Source organism: Ovis canadensis, chromosome 2 (genome assembly GCF_042477335.2).
Source record: "Ovis canadensis isolate MfBH-ARS-UI-01 breed Bighorn chromosome 2, ARS-UI_OviCan_v2, whole genome shotgun sequence".
Classification (NCBI taxonomy): Eukaryota; Metazoa; Chordata; class Mammalia; order Artiodactyla; family Bovidae; genus Ovis; species Ovis canadensis.
The window spans coordinates 112,681,333-112,703,786 of NC_091246.1; the positions used below are offsets into that span (position 1 = coordinate 112,681,333).

Sequence of the window (22,454 nt, forward strand, 5' to 3'; positions counted from 1 at the left end):
GAGGTATATTCATGCATAGAGCTGATGACCGACTGGACAGTTTACACACAAAACAAAAAAGTCAGAATAAAAAAGCACGAGCACGTTCTTTGGGTTATCTTCAGACATTGCCATGTCTCAGGGACTTTTACACAATAAAGCTTTAGTCGAAAGTGACAACGGGCTCATGTTTTGCTGAGAAAGCAGCACCTTGGCTTGTACGCTTCCGACATTACGGGAAGAAGAAAGCCAGGAAGACAGGGCACAAGCCCGGCTGCTGCACCCAGCTCTCTCCCGGGAGGGTCTTCGAACAAAGACCGTAAGATGTCCGCGAAGTACACTTTGGTGAGGGATGGGAATTAGGAAATGACTGCTTGTCTCAAAGACAGAGGCTCATTTGCTTGTATTAAAAAAACTGTCCTTTTAAAAAACGGAAAAGTTTAAACTTACTAATGACTCTAATTATGATCTATTTGAATCCAGTTTTCCTAACTGGAAAGCTTTGATTTGAAGACATATAACAACTTACTAAATCAGAAATCTTTTTGCTGGTGGTAAATTCTGTCTTTTTTACCATTACTTAAAAGTTACTTAATCACATAACTACCTGTCAGAGGTTAATCCCAAATTTCATTCAACTTCTTGGGCATGCTTAACTCTTCATCAAATACAAACAAAACAATTTTGTTCGCAGAAACATAAAATGAGGAAGCAGCATGGATTATATTACTGGATCCTCTGGGTAACCAGGGGATGTCTTCATAAATGTCTTCCTTCACAGTCCTTTTTTTTTTCCCGCTTTGGGGTCCAGGCTAACTAAAAATAAAATGCAGCTTTTACCTTCCAAACCACATAATTTGGCTAACGTAACTATTAATAATAATAATAAAAAGGACTCTGGACTAAAGTTGGCAAGATGTGATTCAGTGTTTAAGACTGAATCAACTATAAGACATATACATTTTTTAAAGGACTTCCTGTGATAAATCATAATGGAAAAGAATATGAGAAGAACAGATATATATGTATATGGAACTGGATCACTTTAACATACAGCAAAAACTAACATCATAAATCAACTACACTTCAATAAAAAATTTTAAAAAATAAAAATGCATAGATTAGGGAGTAACAGTGAAATGAACCCCAGCAGACTCATCAATAAATCTAAGAAAAGAAAGATGACCAGTTCTTTAGAAATGCTCGCCAACACCCACCCCAGCTGAATCTTCCTTTCCGTTTGATTTCCCTGTATGTTTACCACCTATCTCTAGTTCCTTCAGGAGTGTGACCTTTAGTTTCACTTTGTGATTTATTTTGACTGGAGTGCCGTCGGTCGGCGTGTCGTGTCGGTTTCGGGGTCCAGTAGAGTTAGTCAGCTACACATGCACACACTCCCCCTCCCGTTAGGTCATTTTCCCACACAGGCTGCTGCGGCGCCGAGCAGAGCTCCCCATGCTACCCAGCAGGGCTGTGACGGTTACCTACCTTACATAGAGCGGTGTGTGCATGTCAGCCCCGATCTCCCAACTTACCCCTTCCCAGCCTCCTTCTCCTTTGGTAACCGTAAGCTTGTTTTCTACATCTGTGACTATTTCTGTTATGCAAATAAGTTCATTTTCATCATTATTTTAGATTTCACATGAGTGACGTCATATGATACTCATTTTTCTCTGACTTCACTTAGTTTTTAAATGCTGACTAACAAGCATTTTGGAGAAGAAAATGGCAACCCACTCCAGTATTCTCGCTGAGAAAATCCTATGGACAGAGGAGTCTGCGGGGGTCCCAGTCCATGGCACCTGAAAAAGTCAGACACGACTGAGCACAAGCATTTATCTCGTCATGTAAAGAAAAGGCAAACTTGCCACTGTCAGAAAAAACTTGAGCTTCCCCAGGTGTTTACCGAAGCACACAGGGGTCCCGAGTGGTCAAGGCCGCAGGGTCTCCTGGGAAATCTGGGGCTCCTGGCTGGGTGGTGGCTTGTGTGGAGGGGCTGAGCACGGGCAGGAGTGGGACAGCTGGCCAGAAGACCTGGCGGGGGTCTGCGTCTGTCACGTGACTGCTTTGACGTTTAACCCGGCCGACTTTCTGCTCTCAGCTCTGGGTCAGATCAGAGCACGTCCACAAGCAGGCACATGCGTGCTCCCAGCTGATTCTGCAGGCACGGATGGGGGTCAGGCCAAGCAGAGATGCGACCTGGGGTCAGTTCACCAGCCTCCCCCATCATCTGTCGTCAGAGCAGGAGACGGGCACTGGCCCTGAGCTCTGAGTGGGGAACGCCGCACTGTGTCTGCCCTCGTCACACCCCAATGTGGCTGTGCCCTGTGGGTGCCCCCAGCTCTGCTCGCCTTTGCTGTCGCGCTCCTTCCTGCCCTGCGCCTCGCTCCGGCCGGTGAGCGCTCTCGCTGCCAGGAGCACACCCTGCAGACAGGTGGTGCGGGGCAGTCCTTGCATGCAAGTCTGACAGATCCCGAGTGCTGCTCTGCGTGGAGCCAGAGGCTCGCCTGGGGTCCGGCTCTGCGCTGGACGTCACATCACAGCAGCACGTGGAAGGCCTGCCTCACCTCTGTGTGCTGTGGGCCCGCTCAGAGCCCCGGGCTCTCTGATCCACGTACTGCTGTGCGCCGAGGCTGCCTCCTCGGGTGTGGGGCGATCATGGTCTCATCCCGGGGCCTGTGACTTCACACGACGCGTGGCCATCAGTGTGTCTAGACACATTGTGCGCTCAGGGCCCCTTCGGTCTGGACACTGACTGCCTCCAGTTTGGGGAATAAACATAGTATCTCGCTGATAATCCCTCCCCTTCGTCCTCGCCTCCTGGAATCCTAGTTGCGAATGTGCGGTCCACCCGGGCGGGTCTCTACCGTCTGATTTTCATTCCTTTTCTCTCTTACATCCCTCCTGTCTTTTCCTCCTCCTTTGTCAGACATTTTCCCAGCTTTTGTTTCTGTTCCTAGTCTTTTCATTCCACGAACTCCTCATTTTCTGAACACCCTCCCCTCCTCCCAGCTCTTGTATTTTTAGTTTTGCTTCCTGGATGCGCCGATTCTCTTGTCTCTCTGACGACAGCGGTGCTGTTTCACGATTTCTCTTAGTGCGTCTGCTGCCTCCACGCTGCATTCTGGGGAGCTGATCCTGCTTTTCTGTACCATCCCAGAGGGCAGTTTCTCCATGCGGCTTTGATCTCTTCCCATCCTCATGGTTCTGAGCCGTGTGGAAGCTCGGAGCAGCAGAGAGCACTGGGCACCTGGGCCTTCCGTAGCTGCTTCTGTGTTGGAGAAACTCCTGGATTGTCACGGGAGGGTTTTTCTTCTTTCAGGGTGTTCCAATTGTCCAGAGAGGAGCCCCAGCACCTCGGCCCAGCCGGCCTTCCCAAGGCTAGGGTAATGGGTCGAGGGGCGGAGGCAGGTCTCAGGTCCTCAGAGTGACATGGTCCTTCTGTCTCCTGCTTCAAGACTTTCCCTCACTCCCCAGACATTAAAGCAGACTTTCTTAGTTCACAAGACCCTAAGTGTTTCAGCAATTTTTCATTGTGTTCCAAACCAAAAGATGCAGGGAACAGTCCTGTTTGCTAAGTAGTTCTTACCAAGAATGTAATAATATCTAGGTCTTAAGAAGTTACTGTTTTTAAAAATACACATAAATTGAAGAAAATATCAGTAGTTTACTTTTAAGTCACCATGATCACTCATGCGTATGAGTGTATGTGTGTACGTGTGCTCAGCCCTGGACCATGGCACAACTTCTCCTGGAGTCTCGCTGGACCAGTGACCCTCCTCCTGTCCACAACGGACCCCCACGCTCCTCTCCCATCCACACCGGACCCCCACGCTCCTCTCAGGTCCACGCCGGACCCCAATGCTTCTCTCACGTCCATGCCGGACCCCCACGCTCCTCTCACGTCCGCGCCAGACCCGCACGCTCCTCTCATGGACCCCTGACTCTCCTCTCACGTCCATACTGGACTCCCACCCTCCTCTCATGGACCCACCCCACCTTCCTCTCACGTCTACACTGGACCCCCACCCTCCTATCACGTCCACACTGGACCCCCACCCTCTCACGTCCACACTGGACCACTCACCCTCCTCTCATGGACCCCCACCCTCCTCTCATGTCCACACTGGACCTCCACCCTCCTCTCATGGACCCCCACCCTCCTCTCATGGACCCCGACCCTCTTCTCATGTCCACACTGGACCCCCCCACCCTCCTCTCATGGACCCCCACCCTCCTCTCACGTCCACACTGGACCCGCCACCCTCCTCTCATGGACCCCCACCCTCCTCTCATGGACCCCCACCCTCCTCTCATGGACCCCCACCCTCCTCTCATGTCCACACTGGACCCCCCCACCCTCCTCTCATGTCCACACTGGACCCCCACCCTCCTCTCATGGACCCCCCACCCTCCTCTCATGGACCCCCACCCTCCTCTCATGTCCACACTGGACCCCCACCCTCCTCTCATGGACCCCCACCCTCCTCTCATGGACCCCCACCCTCCTCTCATGGACCCCCACCCTCCTCTCATGTCACACTGGACCCCCACCCTCCTCTCATGGACCCCCACCCTCCTCTCATGGACCCCCACCCTCCTCTCATGTCCACACTGGACCCCCACCCTCCTCTCATGGACCCCCACCCTCCTCTCATGGACCCCCACCCTCCTCTCATGTCCACACTGGACCCCCCCACCCTCCTCTCATGTCCACACTGGACCCCCACCCTCCTCTCATGGACCCCCCCCACCCTCCTCTCATGGACCCCCACCCTCCTCTCATGTCCACACCGGACCCCCACCCTCCTCTCACGTCCACACTGGACCCCCCACCCTCCTCTCATGGACCCCCCACCCTCCTCTCACGTCCACACTGGACCCCCCACCCTCCTCTCATGGACCCCCACCCTCCTCTCATGTCCACACTGGACCCCCACGCTCCTCTCACGTCCACAGTGGACCCCCACCCTCCTCTCATGTCCACACTGGACCCCCACCCTCCTCTCACGTCCACACTGGACCGGCCACTCTCCTTTCATGCTCCACACTGGTTTGCATCCAGGACTTGGTCTTCATCACACACACAAAAAAAACTGTTTCACAAAGTTCAAAGGAATGACGCTGAGGCTGAAGCTCTGATACTTAGGCCACCTGATGTGAAGAGTTGACTCACTGGAAAAGACCCTGATGCTGGGAAAGACTGAAGGCAGGAGGAGAAGGGGGCGACAGAGGATGAGCTGGTTGGATGGCATCACCGACTCAATGGACATGAGTTTGAGCAAGCTCCAGAAGATGGTGAAGGACAGGGAAGCCTGGTGTGCTGCAGTCCATGGGGTCACAAAATAATGGACATGACTGAGCAACTAACAACAACAACCACGTTACCGAAGAGAACATAGAATGGGCTAACGTGATGCAGAGCCGCCTCAAGCCAGCTGCTGCTGCTGCTGCTGCTGCTGCTGCCGCGTCGCTTCAGGCGTGTCCGACTTCCGTGCGACCCCCAGGCAAGAACACTGGAGTGGGTTGCCATTTCCTTCTCCAATGCATGAGAGTGAAAAGTGAAAGTGAAGTCACTGAGTCGTGTCTGACTCTCAGTGACCCCACGGACTGCAGCCCACCAGGCTCCTCTGTCCATGGGATTTTCCAGGCAAGAGGACTGGAGTGGGGTGCCATTGCCTGCTCCGCTCAAGCCAGCAGTCCTTATCTATATGTCAAGTCTCACTGTTTTGTTGAAAATCTCCACCATCTCCAGCACCTCTGTAGGCAGGGGTGGTGCATGGGGTGTCTGGCCACACAGTTTGGGAACCACAGGCTTTATCCAACCCACTTTTGTTTAATCTACCATCTTAACCTGGAACTGCATTCAAACATGCTCACAGTCACCCTCTGACCACTCAGCACCTTACTTCATGTAACAAAACATCATTCACTCACATGCTGACTGAGGACTCCACTCTCGGGAGCTAGGAAGGCGGGTGGCCCTGGTGAGCAGAAAGCCACACTTCCTCAGGCACCATCCTCCAACCAGTAAGACACGCTTTTGAGTTTGGATTTTGCACGCCATGAGACAATGCTGCAGGAGTAACTCAACACAGTCTGTGACCATTTCCAGACAGCTGAGTCAGGGCCTGGTGCTGACAGCTGTCACAGGGGTCTTCTGTGCCCTGCCCCCCTCCCTGCCCCCCCATACACAGGTCTCTGAAGGACTCAATCAGGATAAGGTCAGCATGTCAAGGAGGCTGGGGCAGGCTCTCTGAGAGACATGTGGGTCCTGAGCACACTGACTGCTGTGGCCTGAGCCGCTGAGGAGATGGGGATCCAGGCAGACCTCTGTCTAGACAGGAAGGCAGTGGAGACACGCCAGACTGACACAGCCCGGGAGTGATGAGAAAAACCTGCTTCCGTTGTGTAACACAACTGGAGGGAATCGGCTATTTCCTTCTTTATCTAAACATCTAACCCCTGCAGGGGCTGCCAACCGGCACCAGTGAATTTCAGTCTCATTTCCAGGTCTTCATCTTACCCACGAATAAGAGAAAGGAAGGAGAATGAAGAGAAGAGAAAAACAGACATATAAATAAGTGAGGGGGCAAACGGGGAAAGAAAGGAAGGGAAGAGGCCAGCCAGGGAGGAGAGCACAAGGGTGCGCGGGTCAGGAAGTGGGGGCAGGCTGGATGCATTCTGAATCTCAGCCATCTTACATCTCGGCATTTGGAGACCACCCTCAACCCAGTCCTTTAACAAAATTTATCTCCTCTCCATTGAACAGCGGCTAAAAAATAGCCAGGGAGGAAGCCAGTTCCTACATACATTCGGAAAGGCTGAAGAGCTCACAGGTCTGTCCATGGGATGGAGCTATCCTTAAACGTAAGGAAAGTAGAAGGTTCAATACAAGTTGAGTTTTGTACCCTGGAAGCATCAGTCAACTTCAAGGTCAATGTTAGACGTCTGCCTCCCAGTAAAGGAATCCTAATCATATGTGGTTTTGTCAGGCAAGCCAGGACACTGCTCAACTACAAATATGTGTTAATATTTGCTTGTTGTGAAGTTCTAACTCAACAGCTCATGTAAATGGTCACTTGGATCGTTGTTCATATTTATGGATTTTATGTAATTCTCCATGCCGAGGGTAGACTCCTGAAGCCAAATATTGTAATAGTCCTCCATGAAAGGAAAGGAACAATCCAGCTGTGTTGTGAGGAACACAATTGTGGAGGAATTACAGAGGTCAGAGAAGACTAGTTGTGTGTTTTTCCATAACTGATGACTGTATATGTGGTTTGCCTTGCACTGACAGATTTGCTTGAAATACTGTTCAACCAAAAAAATACTGATACTTGTCTTCAGCAAATGCTATTATTGTGGTTGGAATGAAGGAATCTGTGTTCTTAAATGCTTCCAGATCAAATCGAAGGGAAAAGGAAAATAGGAAACTTGAGCGAGCACAGAAAGGGCAGACTTTTCCATATGTTCTGAGGGTGTGCTGATTATAAGGAAGGCCTTCCATATCCTGCTCTCCCTGCCATGACTTGTCACTAACCCAAAGGCGTTCAAGGACATTCTAGAGGTCAGACTACCCCATGAAACTGCTCAGCACTGGTTTCACTAAATAGTTCAACCAAATTCTAGAAGCAAAAGAGCAAACATAACAGACAGGCATGTATGTCGTGTGAGGGGTGGGAGTGTGTGGAGTCTCTCTCCCTCGTCACCAAATCCTTCTTAGTTGGCATACTGTTTTCAATTTTCAAACACACACATGCTCAGAAACTGAGCTATGCAATTTCTAACCATTGTTTTGAATTTTCAGATGATGCTTAGTTTATGATTTTCCAACACAGATCACGAGAGACATTTAATAAATCACATCACCTGCATAGGTGATGACAATGGATAAAACATGATGAAAGAGTTGCATGATTTCAAACAGAATCCAAAATGCAACCTCAAAAGCACTCTTAATCCATTCCACCAGAAATGCTTTCAGAATGTTTGGCCCAAGACTTTAGTTTTATTTGTAAATAAATAAAGTATCAAGAGATAACCTTCTCCATAGATTTGTTCATGCAAACTTTCTTGTGGGGTAAAGGAGAAATTTGATTCCTGTGTTTATATCCATTCATCTATATAGTCTATTTAAAATGGCAATGTAAGAGATGTGCCCTAACTCCCATCGGGTTTCCACACCAGTTCACACGGGAGACTGAGCCTCGGAAGCTCCCTCCATCAGGGAACAGCGTCATCATTATACAGCATCAATTTTATATGAAACCACGTCACAGACAAAATATGCAGTTGTGTTTCCATAATTTGGAAAGTGACCACAGCACCTGCCGTGGGGACTATATATGTGGGCGCTGGATTTGGGAGTAACTCACAACAAGAAGGCATCAGATCAGCGTTTGCACAGCAGAAGAAACCAGAAGCAAAATGAAAAGACAACCCACAGAACTGGAGGAAATATCTGCAAACAAAGCAACTGCTAAGGGATTAATATCCAACATATACAAACAGCTTATACAGCACAATGCCAAAAGAACAAACAACCCAGTCAAAAATGGAAGACCTAAACAGACATTTCTCCAGAAAAGGCACAGAGATGTCCAAAAAACACAGGAAAAGATGCTCGACATTGCTTATTAAAGAAATGCAAATAAAAACTACAATGAGGTGTCACCTCACACCTCAGATGTCAGAATGGCCATCATCAAAAAGTCTACAAACAAAAAATGCTGGAGAGGACGTGGAGGAAAGAGAAGCCTCCTACACTGCTGGCTGGAATGTACATTGGGGCAGCCACGACGGAGAACAGCTTGGAGGTTTCTCAAAAAACTAAAAAGAGAGCTACCAAATGACCCAGCAATCCCACTCTTGGACATATATCTGGAGAAAACCATAATTCAAAACTCTACTTGCACCCTGGTGTTCACTGCGGGACTATTCACAATAGCCAAGACACAGTGCTAGCTAGTAGTGTGGCCGCTCAGTCATATCCAGCCCTGGCAACCCCTGGGACTATAACCCACCCGGCTGCTCTGTCCATGGGATTCTCCAGGCAAGAACACTGGAGTGGGTTGCCATTTCCTTCCCCAAGGGATCTTCCTGACCTAGGAATCAAACCTGGGTCTCCTGCACAGCAGGCGGATTCTTTACTGACTGAGCTACAACAGAAGCCCAAGACATGGTAGCAACCTAAAAGTCCACTGAGGGAGGAGTGGGTAAGAAAGACGCGGCACGTACACTCAGTGGAGTACCGCTCAGCCACATAAAGAATGGAATGATGCCGCTGGCAGCGACAAGGATGGTCCTAGAGAGTGTCATACAGAGTGAAGTAGGTCAGACAGAGAAGGTCAGACCAGATGCTGCTGCTGCTGCTGCTGCTGCTGCTGCTGCTGCTGCTGCTGCTGAGTCGCTTCAGTCGTGTCTGACTCTGTGTGACCCCAGAGACGTGGAATCTAAATGCATGGTACAGATTAACTGATTTACAAAACAGAAGTAGAGTCACAGGTGTAGAAAATAATCTTCTGGTTACGAAGGGGAATGGGGGAAAGGGATAAACTGGGAGAGAGACTGGCATGTGCACACCAGGACACAGAAGCCAGTACACACAGGACCCGCTGGAGGGCTCAGGGAGCTCTGCCCAGCACTCCATCACGACCTACACGGGAAAGGAGCTAAGGAAGAGCGGATATATGCGTGTGCTGGGCTCAGCTGCTCAGTCGTATCTGACTCTGAGACCCCACGGACTGTACTCGGTACACAGAACGGATTCACTTTGCTGCACAGCAGGAACTAACAATACTGTAAGTCACCTGCTGTCCAGTAAAGATTTAAAAGAAAGGGGAAGGCATCAGATCCACTTCAGTCTCCCCTCAGGGTGCTCTGAGCATCCCTCATGGCTGGATCCGAACTGGCTCACATTCCGCCCCTCAGGCCCTCTGCTGGGGTATGAGAGCTTCGGGACCAACCGCAGCCTTTCTGACCAGGAGCCTCCAAGCTCTCCAAGGAGCGCCAGAGCCGAGTCTGGCTCCTAAGAGACGCAACTGTGGTGAAGCAGAGACATATCATTCCTACCCTTCAGCAAGAAGACTGAAGCCTGTGATGTCACTGCTGGGAAAGATACTGAGACAGTGTCCTTCAGGAGGACCTGCTAGGAAACACGTGACAGAAATCTCAGCTTCTCTTTAGACGCCAGTTTTGTCTGTGAGAAGACAGGCGAGAATGAGAAGAAGGAGGCAGAGGGCAGGAGACCCGGATGCTGGAGCACACGGCTCTGATGAGGCCAGGGATGTGTGAGTGAGACGCCGCAGGCTGAGACGCCGTTATCCTGCTGCAGCACAGAAGTGTCCACAGCTCAGGGCGCACACACGGAGAGCCTGGGGTCACTCTCCTGACACCTCAGGGAGCACAGAGAGTCACTGGGGTCACTCTGCTGACAGCTCAGGACACACGGACCCTGGAGTCACTCTGCTGACCCTCAGGACACACACAGACCCTGGGGTCACTCTGCTGACCCTCAGGACACACACAGACCCTGGGGTCACTCTGCTGACTCTCAGGACACACACAGACCCTGGGGTCACTCTGCTGACCCTCAGGACACACACACAGACCCTGGGGTCACTCTGCTGACCCTCAGGACACACACACAGACCCTGGGGTCACTCTGCTGACCCTCAGGACACACAAAGACCCTGGGGTCACTCTGTTGACCCTCAGGACACACACAGACCCTGGGGTCACTCTGCTGACCCTCAGGATACACACAGACCCTGGGGTCACTCTGCTGACCCTCAGGACACACACAGACCCTGGGGTCACTCTGCTGACTCTCAGGACACACACAGACCCTGGGGTCACTCTGCTGACCCTCAGGACACACACAGACCCTGGGGTCACTCTGCTGACACCTTCAGGCTGCTCTCCCAGGAGGCGCGTCTCCAGGCTGCAGTCTAGCTGGTGGTGTCTTCTGTTTAGGAGAAATGTGCCGCCTCTTAGCAGCATTCTTTTTCATCTCTAGCTTAGTTTGCTTTCTGAGTATAAAAGATCATGGTTTTAAAAGCCTTAAGTCACTGAGCCCGATCTCCTTGTCTGAAAGGAACTTAATGTTTCACTAATAAAACAACTGGACGTAAAATGCAGTGTGCAGACCCCACAATAAAGAAGACATTGTCTGTAAGGGGGTTTCACATTTCCAGGGAACTGCAAAAACATTGTTCTGCATGTGGTTTAAAACGGAAACAAAGAACTACTGAAACTGAAGATACATTAGCAGAGAGAAAAAAGGAAAAAGCTTCTTACCAGGTTCAGCTGTGGATCGAGGTTCTGTTCCCCACATGAGAAAAAAAGAAATCAAAACAGAGCATTAGAGTCAGTTTCCGTTCATACTAAACCTGCCCATCCTTTACTGTGACCTTGTCTAGGACACGTCTGCGAAAACACTGCAGACAAGCCCCATCGTACAAGAAAGACGGATGGTAGATCAATTTATACTCCCATAAATAAACCAAAATTTCCTTAACAGCTCTCACTAGCAAGGGTTTCAACTGCAGTTCATAGAAGGCTCAGAGCCTCCTAAGATGACCGGCCCAACTTTGAATTCAAATGTGGATTTGCGATTTTGAGGAAGAAGAAAACAAAACCTCAGTCAGGGCATGTGAGGGCCCACAGCCAGCAGGATGGCTTTAATGTGCTGGAGCCCATGTCCCCTCACTTTGAGATCACAAATCTACGCACCTCACACCACTGTCCATAAACAGATACACAACCAGGCCTTCTGTACAGCACAGGGTCCTCTCTACCTCGTACACCAAATAGTGACCTATTTGGAGCAAGAGTCCAAAAGAGGATGGATGTATATATGCTGTTCTTAGTCACTCAGTCGTGTCCGACTCTTTGCAACCCCATGGACTGTAGCCCGCCAGGCTCCTCTGTCCTTGGGATTCTCCAGGCAAGAATACTGGAGTGGGTAGCCTACCCCTTCTCCAGGGGATCTTCCCAACCCAGGAATCAAACTGGGGTCTGCTGCATGGCAGGCAGATTCTTTGAAATCTGAGCCACCAGGGAAGCTCAGATGTGTGTATATGTATAGCTAAATCACTTCGCTGTACACTTGAAACTAATTCAGTATTGTTAATCAACTACATTTTAATAAAAATAAAAATTAAAAAATATCTAGAGGGGTGGGCTGGAGTGGGAGGTTCAAGAGGGAGGAATAAAAAAATAATTTAAAAGTAATAAAATCCCCCTCAAAAACAGGAAACAAAGAAGAAATCCATGCATGTCAGTGACTAAACCCTTCCTGGTTCTCCTGGACTGGAGACAAGGGCCTGGTCAGACCCGGGGGTGGTGTTGTGGGCAGTGTTGTGAGGGGGCCCCTCTCCTTACTTTTCTGCAAGATCCGGAAGTCCGGTGAGTCCTGGATCTCGCTGCCTTGTCGGAACCAGCAGACCTGCAGCGGGGGCGTGCCACGCACACGGCACTCCAGCACGACCACCTGGCCCTCAGACGCACAAATGTTCTGCAGCTCCTGAAACACCGGGACACGCCCGTCAGGTCTGGGCTCACACAGCCACACAACACAGTCTCATGACACAGAGGAACACTTCCCAAGCTCAGAGGAGCAAGCACAGGGTGTGCACCACGCACATGAGCCCCTCCTCAGGTCAGGAGAGCGCGGTATCCCCGGTGATGAAGTGCGGGAGGTCCCGGGGCCCGCCCTGCAGGGCATGGGCTCCAGCACCCATGGAACTTCCCAGTGTCGGCATGATCTGCCTTTATCTACATGAGGATGCGCTGGTGCAATGCACCCATGCTCCACCTGGGGGACCAGGCAGGAGGGGAAGGAGATGCCACGTGTCCACCGGAGGAGCTCGCCAGGCTCCTCTGTCCAAGGGATTCTCCAGACAAGAATACTGGAGTGCGTCGCCATGCTCCTCTCCAGGGGATCTCCCCAACCCAGGGACTGAACCTGGGTCTCCCATCTGTGCCCTCCGCTCCGACCTTCCCCCAGGACCCGCCTCTGTCCACCAGCATCCTGGGGCAGCTGTACCAGAAGGAGGGCTGGCATTTCCTCATCTGCAGGTTCTTTTGTGCTTTTAATACTTAAATTTATTTTTAATTGAAGGATAATTGCTTTACAATATTGTGTTGGTTTCTGCCAAATAGCAACATGAGTCAACCATAGGTATAGATATACCCCCTCCCTCTTGAACCTTCCTCCCACCTGCCTCCCCATCCGACCCTGCTAGGTTGTCACAGAGCCCCGGTCTGAGCTCCCTGAGTCACACAGCAAACCTCCCACTGGAGATCCATTTTACCTATGGTGGTATATATTTTCTTACACTGCTCTCTCCACTCATCTGACCCTCTCCTTTCTCCCAGACCTGCTCCCCGGGTCCATAAGTCTGTTCTCTTTGTCCGTGTCTCCACTGCGGCCCCACAGATAGGTGCACCAGTACCCCTTTCCAGATTCCATTCACCTGCAGGTTCTGAGTGAAATAAAACGGGAGCACTTCCCCCACCTGACCTTCCTTGGCTCCTCCCTCTGACCAGCACTGTCACCCTGGTGCTCCACCCACTCCAGCTCCAGACCAATAAACTTTTACAGCCCAACAGACCAGAAATGAGTGTGGCTTCATAGATGCAAAGAGCTGAAGCTTGTAAACCGGCTACTGAAAACCAAAGGAATAACTGGCCCTTTCAGGTGCCTCCCCTTGCCTTCTTCCCCTGGCCATGGGCCCACTGAAACTTTCTACTACCTACGTGTGTGCCTACAGGGTATCGCATCTGATAAAGGACACGAACAGCTCTTGAAGGAAGTCAGATACAATAAATGATTATGCATAGACCCAAAGCAAACAAATTCACAGTAGGAAGTATGCTTTTTTTTTTTCCTGTTTTCATTTTTGCTTTTTATTTTACATTTTCCTCAAGAGATGGCCAATGGTGTGCTGGGGAAAAACAGATCCTGTAGCAGCTGGCCTGCAGGGCATGTGCTCTGGCCCCATGGAATCCCTGGAAGTCCACAATGTGGGCAGAAGCCGGAAACTCTAATGTACTCGGTGAGAATTTTGGTGCCAAAGGCCTTTATTGGTAAACGAAAAGGTGAATACTATTACCTACTTCTGAGTCCATTCTCTCTTCATTCTTAGTTTTAAATGTAGAAAAGATTTTGGTTTTAAATGGACTTCCACTTTCTGATTAGTCCAGAGAGCAGTATTTCGCAGATCAGCAGGGAAGATGATGCCCTCGGGGTGCAGCTAGTGAGGATGGAGTCATCGGTGTCCCCAGTGTGTCCAGGGAGCATTCACAGCACATTACAGACGCTTCACAAATGCGCTTCACGTGTGAGCTCCTAGGATTGTGCATACTGCTCACACTGGACAATCACAAAGGTAGGGCCTGGGTAGAAGCTAGGCACAGTCACACACACAGGTCTCCGTAGTTTTCCAAGGTCTGACACATGGCTCCTCCTGAGTGAGCTTCTTCTCCTGACCAAAGCCACATCAGCACGGCTGACGTCGGAAGGCTGGTCTGGGGCCCTGGGGGTTTGAGGTCCCCAGGAGGGCATCGCGTGCTGTCGGGTCCACCTAGTACCAAGTCTCCCTGCAGGGTCCACGGCTCCAGGGAGAACGCCACCGGGGCAGCCGCTCTCCTGGCCCCGAGCATGTCCCTGGGGCCCATGAGCTGCTGTCCCCACCAGGTCGGCGGCCCCCGCTTCAGCCACAGGGACCCCTACCAGGGGTATGGGGGGACACGGATGGAGGTGCCCAAGGACTGGCAGAGCCCAGGCCCCTGAAGGACGGAGCAGGGCAGGGAGAGGCACCGCCCCTAGGGGAAGGGTGCTGCAGGCACCCGCGAGGAGGGAGAGGCCCGCACCGCAGGTGGGGACAGCCACTCTGCTGTTTTCGAGTTAAAAACTCAAGCTTTAGAAAAATGTGGACTTCTGGTTTCCTTTTCTATTAGGCTCCGCGCACGCCTCCTGGCTTCCTTTGGGGTGAAGGGGACACTGTGCTGGGGTCTCTGCCCCAGGAGCTGGGCTGCGCTGCTGGGACAAGGATGGGCTGCGGCTGGCCCGGAGGAGTTCTGCAGCCCTGCGGGAGGGAAGGGAAGTCTCAGGTCCCTCTCCGCCGGGTGCCCCAGGACGGGTGTGACACATCAGCCCGGAGGTGCGTGGGGCCCTGGCTCCAAACCAACAGCGTTCCGACAACTCAGCAGGTCACACAGATTTCATGGATGGGGCTGCGTGTGAACAGCTCCTGAGCGCCATGCAGTGTTCATGCCGGCCGCTCTGTGAACGACTCCTGCTCTGAGCACGGACGGATGGATGTCCCCTGCGCTGTTATCCCGACACCGCTGTTCACAGGCGGGACGGGACTTTTTCCTTCTTCCGGTATTTTATCCTGGGTAGGGGGAGGTGGACCCTCACTGGTGTTGTCGACAACCCTCATTCATTGACTGTATCCTCCGTGAACATTCTGCAGGAAGAGGTCTTTAACCAAGCTGGCTGCAGGCTGGCTTAGGAGGAGGCATCATTCCCTGGACGAAGACAGAGACTCTTCTCAGCTGTCACGTGGAAGATTCACAGATCTCAGATAATGGACTGCGGAAACCACTGTTGCATTCGTCTTCCGTTACTTGGGGTTGATCCTGTGAGGTGGCTGAAGCCGGGCCCACTTCTGAGGAACCTACCCTGCCCACGGAGCCTCGCGTTGCTGGGGCATCTTGTGGGAGCTCTCAGGGCCTCATCTGTCTGTCTGTCCAGGCTTGAGCCAGCCCTGCCATCCTGGCGCTCTGCTCTAGGGAGTCCTGACATGTTAGATCCTAACACCATCTCAGCCTGCCCCTGCAGGAGGACCCTGGCTGCTCTCAGCCACTTTCTAAACCACAAAAGATTTAGAATCAGACTGCCAAGTTCAACAACAAACGTCGGTAAAAACGAGGATCTGTTGGAATTTGAGCTATATTACACTGAACTTAGAGACTGGCCTGGGGGCATGACTTCTGACAGTATGCTGGTACACAGACATGGGGCACCTCTTCAACTGTGCCTTTTAAATATCTTTCATTCCAAAAATGATACAAGTGAACTTACATACAAAATAGAAACAGACCCACACACTTAGAAAACAAACTTTACTGTTACCAAAGGGGAAGGTGGGGGAGATAAATTAGGAGATTGGGACTGCCATGTACAGACTACGGTCTATATAAAATAGATAACCAACAAGAAGCTACTGTATTACACAGGGAACTCTACTCAATATTTTTAAAACTCTATAAGGAAAAAGAATCTGAAAAAAAGTACATGTATGACTGAATCACTTTGCTGCACACCCGAAACTAACACAGCACTAAATCAACTCAACTCCAATTATAACATTTTTAATTTTCTCAGAAAGAGGTGGGGAGGAGACAGAGGAGAAACACCCCAGGGGACCATTTCTGAGCTTAGCTGACCATGCCTGGCGATGCAAAACACCCACTGAGACCAACTGAAAATCGGTCCGTTGTTTTTTAAACCATCTACAAACCTTGTTGGTTTCCCAGGTTCCCATCCATCATCCTGTCTTCTCCCATGCATTGTTTGGTTTTCCCAGTCTATTCTGACTTCTATCAGGCCCACCTTTCTCAGACGTTTATATGATCATGGTCACACAGCATCTGTGCACTGAGTATCTGTTTAGCCCCACCTCGATAAGAGCCTGTTCATCACTCGTTTTAATGTTTAAAGACTATACATGAGGCCACAGGGGAATGGAATCAAAGGCCCAGAGCAAACTCAGGATGAGACGTGCAGGTGCCTGACCTTGGTGAAGACAGGTGGGAGGCAGGCGGCAGCGGGTCCATCCGGCCGGCAGAGGAACAAGGTGGGGCTGGGGGCCTGGAGGACAGAGGCACGTGAGTCAGACTCGGAACACACAAACCACGAAAAGACGGGCCCACACCAGCGACAGCGCGGCCACCGACCGGGCTAAGCATTCACTGCACACCTGCCAGTGCCTACACAGCAAACACTAAACAAGTCCACTGGTTCACAGAATGGTTTCTGCAAACCCCACTCTGCTTTGGGGGTTGACAGGGAGTTTCTACTACACATGACACCTTGAGTGACTTCTACTGCTTGACTCTTTCCTCGTGTCTCATCTCAGATGTGCTTTCTCTACAGTTTGCATACCCAGCATACCACAGAGTACATAAGTAAGAGCTAGTCGCTCAGTCATGTCCGACTCTTTTGCGACCCTATGGACTGTAGTCTGCCAGGCTCCTCTGTCCACGGAACTCTCCAGGCAAGAGTACTGGAACGGGCTGCCGTTCCCTTCTCCAGGGGATCTTCCCCACCCAGGGATCGAACCCTGGTTTCCCTGCACTGCAGGCGGATTCTTTACCACTGAGCCACCGGGGAGCCCTGTAATTTGTAAAACACCCACGGGTGCTGGCGCTCAGTGGCTGGAGGGTACACTGATGTTCGTTAGACACACTTATGACTCAAGAATGACCTCACGTTGCAAGAGTCTTGGGTTTACAGATGCCCATCATAGCACCAAGGCTAAGTATCACATTTGATTTAGAGACATCCAGATTCTAATTTTTTACTTAAAAAAAGCTTCAGGTCTTCTGTGTTTGCAAAGTGAACTCACTACAATGACCCAGTCGTGGGTACTGTTGTTCTTCTTGGATAGTCTCACAATGAAATGAAAGCAGGATGCAAATGCATAGTGAAGTGGAGGAGTCTGAATATTCCTACATTATCTGTTAAGCTCTCAGAGGACAGGTGGACTTCTGAGCTCTATCAGGTGGACTTTGGGGATAAGGCGGACTTTTCTCATTTTCTGCTTTGATTTAGATGAGCTAACGAATTTGGCTACATGGAAGATGGCACGTATGTGAGGGAGAATCAAGCAGTAACAGCCAAGACAGATCCCACGAGGATTAGCTGCGAGAAAAAGAAATTCCCAAAGGAAATGCAGATGTTGATTAATCAGTGGTGTGTCTCAGGTTAAAAATTATTTTTAGTGCATTAAAAGGAAGAACTTATCATTGTCTTTTCTCCCAGTTGTGTGTCCACTGAGGAGGTATTTCAAGGGAGGACTACTTGGGGTCTTTATGCTAAAGAGTCTGACTCCCCTCGGGCTGTGGATAAGGCTCACCTGCTGAACAGGGACTGACAGAGGCTGGATCACAGCTGTGGTCACTCCTGACTTTGGAGATGACGATCCAATGGTCAGGGACACGGAAGTGGTTTTCTTCTGAGCTCTGGAAAGTAAGGAGTGAAGTCTTGGGTCACAATTTCCTAGGCAGGAATTATTCTTTGAAACATTTCCACAGAACAGGCCAGTTTGTGTTTGCTCAATCTGCTTCAACTGTAACTGCTTCAGACATGGGGACCCACAACCCACAGTTAGAACAGTGGTGTTCAGTGTCTGTTCAGACGGCCCCACAGTCATCAGCAAAATAAACACACAGATGAAAGTAGCTCATGAACTATGTATCTCAGCTCTTATTAGAAAGCAGAAAGTATTGAACTGGAAAATCCTAAAAGTTAATACTTAGAAAAGCCCAGTCTATGGCAGTAAGCAGATACGTTTAGGAAATGCTTAGGACCGGGCTTCTATATTTAATTCAAAGTTCTGGTGGTTGGTTTTCAGTACAGCAACTGCTCTTCATTCCCATTAACCACTGTGTAAAGTTGAGAATGTCTTGGACTGTGGTCTTTTCTTAGTGCATAAAAGTTAAGAGTTGTTCCTAGGCCCAATTTTGCTAAGTCACAGGCTATGTAATCTCAAGTGAGTCATGTAACTTCACTAAACTTGACATCCTTGCCTGAATGCACAGGTGGCTGAGTATGTGATCTTATTAAGAGCCCTTTAACACAAATGCTCAGTTAGCACTCAGTCATGTCTCTTTGCCACGTTGTGCACTGTAGCCCACCAGGCTCCTCTGTCCATAGGATTCTCCAGGCAAGAACACTGGAGTGGGTTGCCGTGCCCTCCTCGAGGGGATCTTCCCAGCCCAGGGATCACACCCATGTCTCCTGGATTGGCAGGCAGATTCTTTACCACTCAGCCACCAGGGAGGCCCCCTTTAACATGAATGGTCAGTGATAATTTGATGCTGAATGGCTGTGATTGTTATCTATATACTAGTAAATCAAACAAATTTATTAGCACCATCTCAAATTCATGGAGTTTTATACAAAATCTTGCTAGATTTTATCTTTGCAAAATAATTAAGATCCTAAATATTACTAACAATCCCTATGTCTTTGTAGGGAGAATTAAATTTTGAGATTTCCATGACATGATCTAACTGGAGATACACTTTATCCAAATGGAAATCTATTTCTAGCCTAATTAGATATTTTCTAATTTATGTGATAAGTTGTTTGTCATTTACATTTTAGTAATGATTTAAGTAATTTTCTCTCAATGTGACTGCCCCTTCTACACATTAATAAGCAGTCAGTTGTCACTGGAACTAACATTGTGGATGGTTAGATTTTGGGACACGGATGATGAAATGCAGGTTTCAAAGTTCAAAAGTCAAAGACTACGTTCCAGGTTCAAGCATCTGATCTCTGACTGACATCAGCTGACCTCTGCCTTCAGTGCACAACACAAGTGGCCTCACTGAGCCCAAGTCTGCTGACACCTTCTACTTAAACTGACGGGATCGTACACACTTACTGTGGCATGGCTCCAGGTTTCGATCTGAAAGCTAAACTTTCACTGTCAGAATCTGTTGAACTGGCACCTGAGTGAGAAAAAAAAAAATAGATGTAGGTCTATAACCTATTAACAAATAACACATCTATATCCACTTTCAAGGGTAATATTCTTCATTCAGACAGTAACATACAGTCTTACTTTGAAATAGAGAATGTTTCATACCATTTCTACTTAGGCTGTTTTTTCAGATAATCAGTTTAAAAAAGAAATATTGAAAAAGTTTTCTTCAAATCAATACGTGTTTAGTGTCAGATTTATTATTAGTTTCATTTTTGTCCCTTTGGGTATTATAACCATACTTTTAAGTGGCTTAAAAACTATGGAATCAATGTGTGTGTGTCTGTGTGTAAAGACAGCCATGGTCTTAAACTTCAGCTCTTTCCAGAAGATGGCACGGTAGCAGTAGCAGTGTGTGTCCTCAGTCGTGTCCGACTCTTTTGCACCATCATGGAGTGTAAGCTCACCAGGCTCCTCTGTCCATGGGATTCTCCAGGCAAGAACACTGGAGTGGGCTGCCACTTCCTCCTCCAGGGGATCTTTCCAACCCAGGGACTGGACCTGTGTGCCTTGTATCTCATGCATTGGCAGGAGGATTCGTTACCACTGTGTTACCTGGAAGCCCAGATTACACGGTGTGGATTATCAATACCTTCACTCATTGATGAGGAGATGCTTTCTGACTCTGATCAGTTGGAACTTGACTGTGGCTTCACTCGTGAATGGGGGGGTCTCTAAATTTGGATCATACCCTCCCAAGTTCATTCGCTTCATTGCTGTGTTTAAATTAAGGGTCACCTCGTTGGGTTTTCAGGCCAAAAGGCAGGCTGTACTTGTACATTTTAATGCTCATGGATTTTGTGACAAGAGATTTTAGGTGACATTTAGAATTAACTGTGATGGTTAGGAGTACATTCTTGATAATTCCTTTATGAGACATATTTAACATGAGTTATTTAAATTATCTATTTATAATATCTTAAAGTAAAATAATATATGCTTATAGAAAAGTAAAGCTGGGACAGATTGAAGGCAAAAGGAGAAGGAGGTGACAGAGGATGAGATGGTTAGATGGCATCACTGACTCCATGGTCGTGAATTTGAACAAGCTTTGGGAGACAGTGAAGGACAGGGGAGCCTGGGGTCCTGCAATCCATGGGGTTGCAAAGAATTGGACATGGCTGAGTGACTGAACAACACAGCAGGAGAGTAACCAAACAGCACAGAATTGTGTGACATCAGAGTGCACACCAGTACATCCCGTCCCTGATGCCATCCTGCACACGCTAACAGTCTGGCTGTAATTTTCAGACAAACTGAGTGTATTAACAAGCATACAGTGGACCGCCCTGTTATCAGTGGGGGATACATTCCAAGACTCCAAAACCATGGACAGCACCAAACCCTGTCAATGGTATTTTCCCTATACAGACGCACCTAAGATAAAGTGTAGTTTGCAGCTTGGGCACAGTAAGAGCTGAACAACAATAGCTAATGGTAAAACAGAACAACTGTAACAATGTAATCATATTACAGTTATAACAATGACACAGGTACCTGACTGTGGCGTCTCTCCCTCTTAGAATACCTTACTGTATACATTTAATGCCTTCACACACTAGCTGTAAATTTTAGGGTTTCAGACACAATAGCAAAACAATGTGGATTTCTTCTGCCTTCTTCACTGCCTTATGGATCGAAGCGTCATTCTCACCATCCATCTTGGCAACCTCAGCATATGGTTTTCTCCCCTTTTCTCACTAACTCTCACCTTTCACTTAAAGGAACCCTGTGCGGCTTCCCTGTGGCATGTCCAAACTGCCAGCATCGCTCCCCTGGTGCTGTGGGTACATTTTTAGTAAAATTATGGTCGGTAAACACAAGCCCTGGGCCCTTAGTCTGACAACCTCGGTGACTGACAGGTGGGACAGGGATAACTCATGGCCCAGGGGCTGAAGCTGACGTGAACAATCTCCTCAACACTGCTTAGACGGTGCAAAATTCAACAGTGGTCAACTGTTTACTTCTGGAACTTTCCATTTAATATTTTCACTTTCCCTGATGAGGGGAGACTGTATATCTGTGCACGTATTTGCACAAACAGAATTGCACTACATGTGTCTCTGCAGTTGGCTGTCTACCTGCAGACAGCAGCTTCTCAGCTGTTACTGAGGGTGAGCGCCCTGCTCAGGTAACGGTGGGTGTTTGCTGTCCTGCACCTACTGAAGCCCTCGCTCCAGAGCCAGGGCTCTGCAACAAGAGTAACCACCCCAGTGAGACGCCCACACAGCACAGCTAGAGAGGAGCCCCCGCTCACCACAACTACAGAGGAGCCCGTGCAGCAACAAGGACTCAGGTCAGCCAAAAGTGCATAAATAAATTAGTATTTTTTAAAAAAACAGACAAGCCTTTGGAGCTTTTTAAAAGAAAAAAACATGAAGCAATTATTGAAGGGCACCGCTTCATCCAATGTGTCTGCACTTAAAGTGTCACTCTTCCTGGTTAACTGCACTGCTCAAACTCAGAAGCCCCTTCCTACTGGCGAGGAGCTGATCCTGCCTGCTGCTAAGGACATTGGTCCTGAACTTTTAGGAGACGCTGCAGCTCAATTCCTCCTTGGCCAGTACAGTAACTAGACGAGCTAGGTGGTGGGGGGTGAGTGAATCCCCGTGGAACGCAGTCCAGGCTGACGAGTCTGCTGACGTGGGCAACGGACAGCAGTGCTTGTTTCTGGGCTATACGTTTTCC

General features: G+C 49.3%; 1 protein-coding gene across 4 annotated transcripts in view; it reads right to left on the reverse strand.

The window, feature by feature from the left end:
- Positions 1-22,454, reverse strand: part of PALLD (palladin, cytoskeletal associated protein) — a 376,038-nt gene that overhangs the window by 186,107 nt on the left and 167,477 nt on the right. For all 4 annotated transcript variants that reach the window (XM_069576798.1, XM_069576797.1, XM_069576796.1 and 1 more), the window contains 5 exons: positions 19,668-19,734; positions 18,132-18,237; positions 16,790-16,864; positions 12,367-12,508; positions 11,281-11,304 (listed from right to left, as the gene is read on the reverse strand). In XM_069576798.1, coding sequence (XP_069432899.1) covers positions 11,281-11,304; positions 12,367-12,508; positions 16,790-16,864; positions 18,132-18,237; positions 19,668-19,734 — 414 coding nt within the window. The remainder of the gene's footprint in view (positions 1-11,280; positions 11,305-12,366; positions 12,509-16,789; positions 16,865-18,131; positions 18,238-19,667; positions 19,735-22,454) is intronic.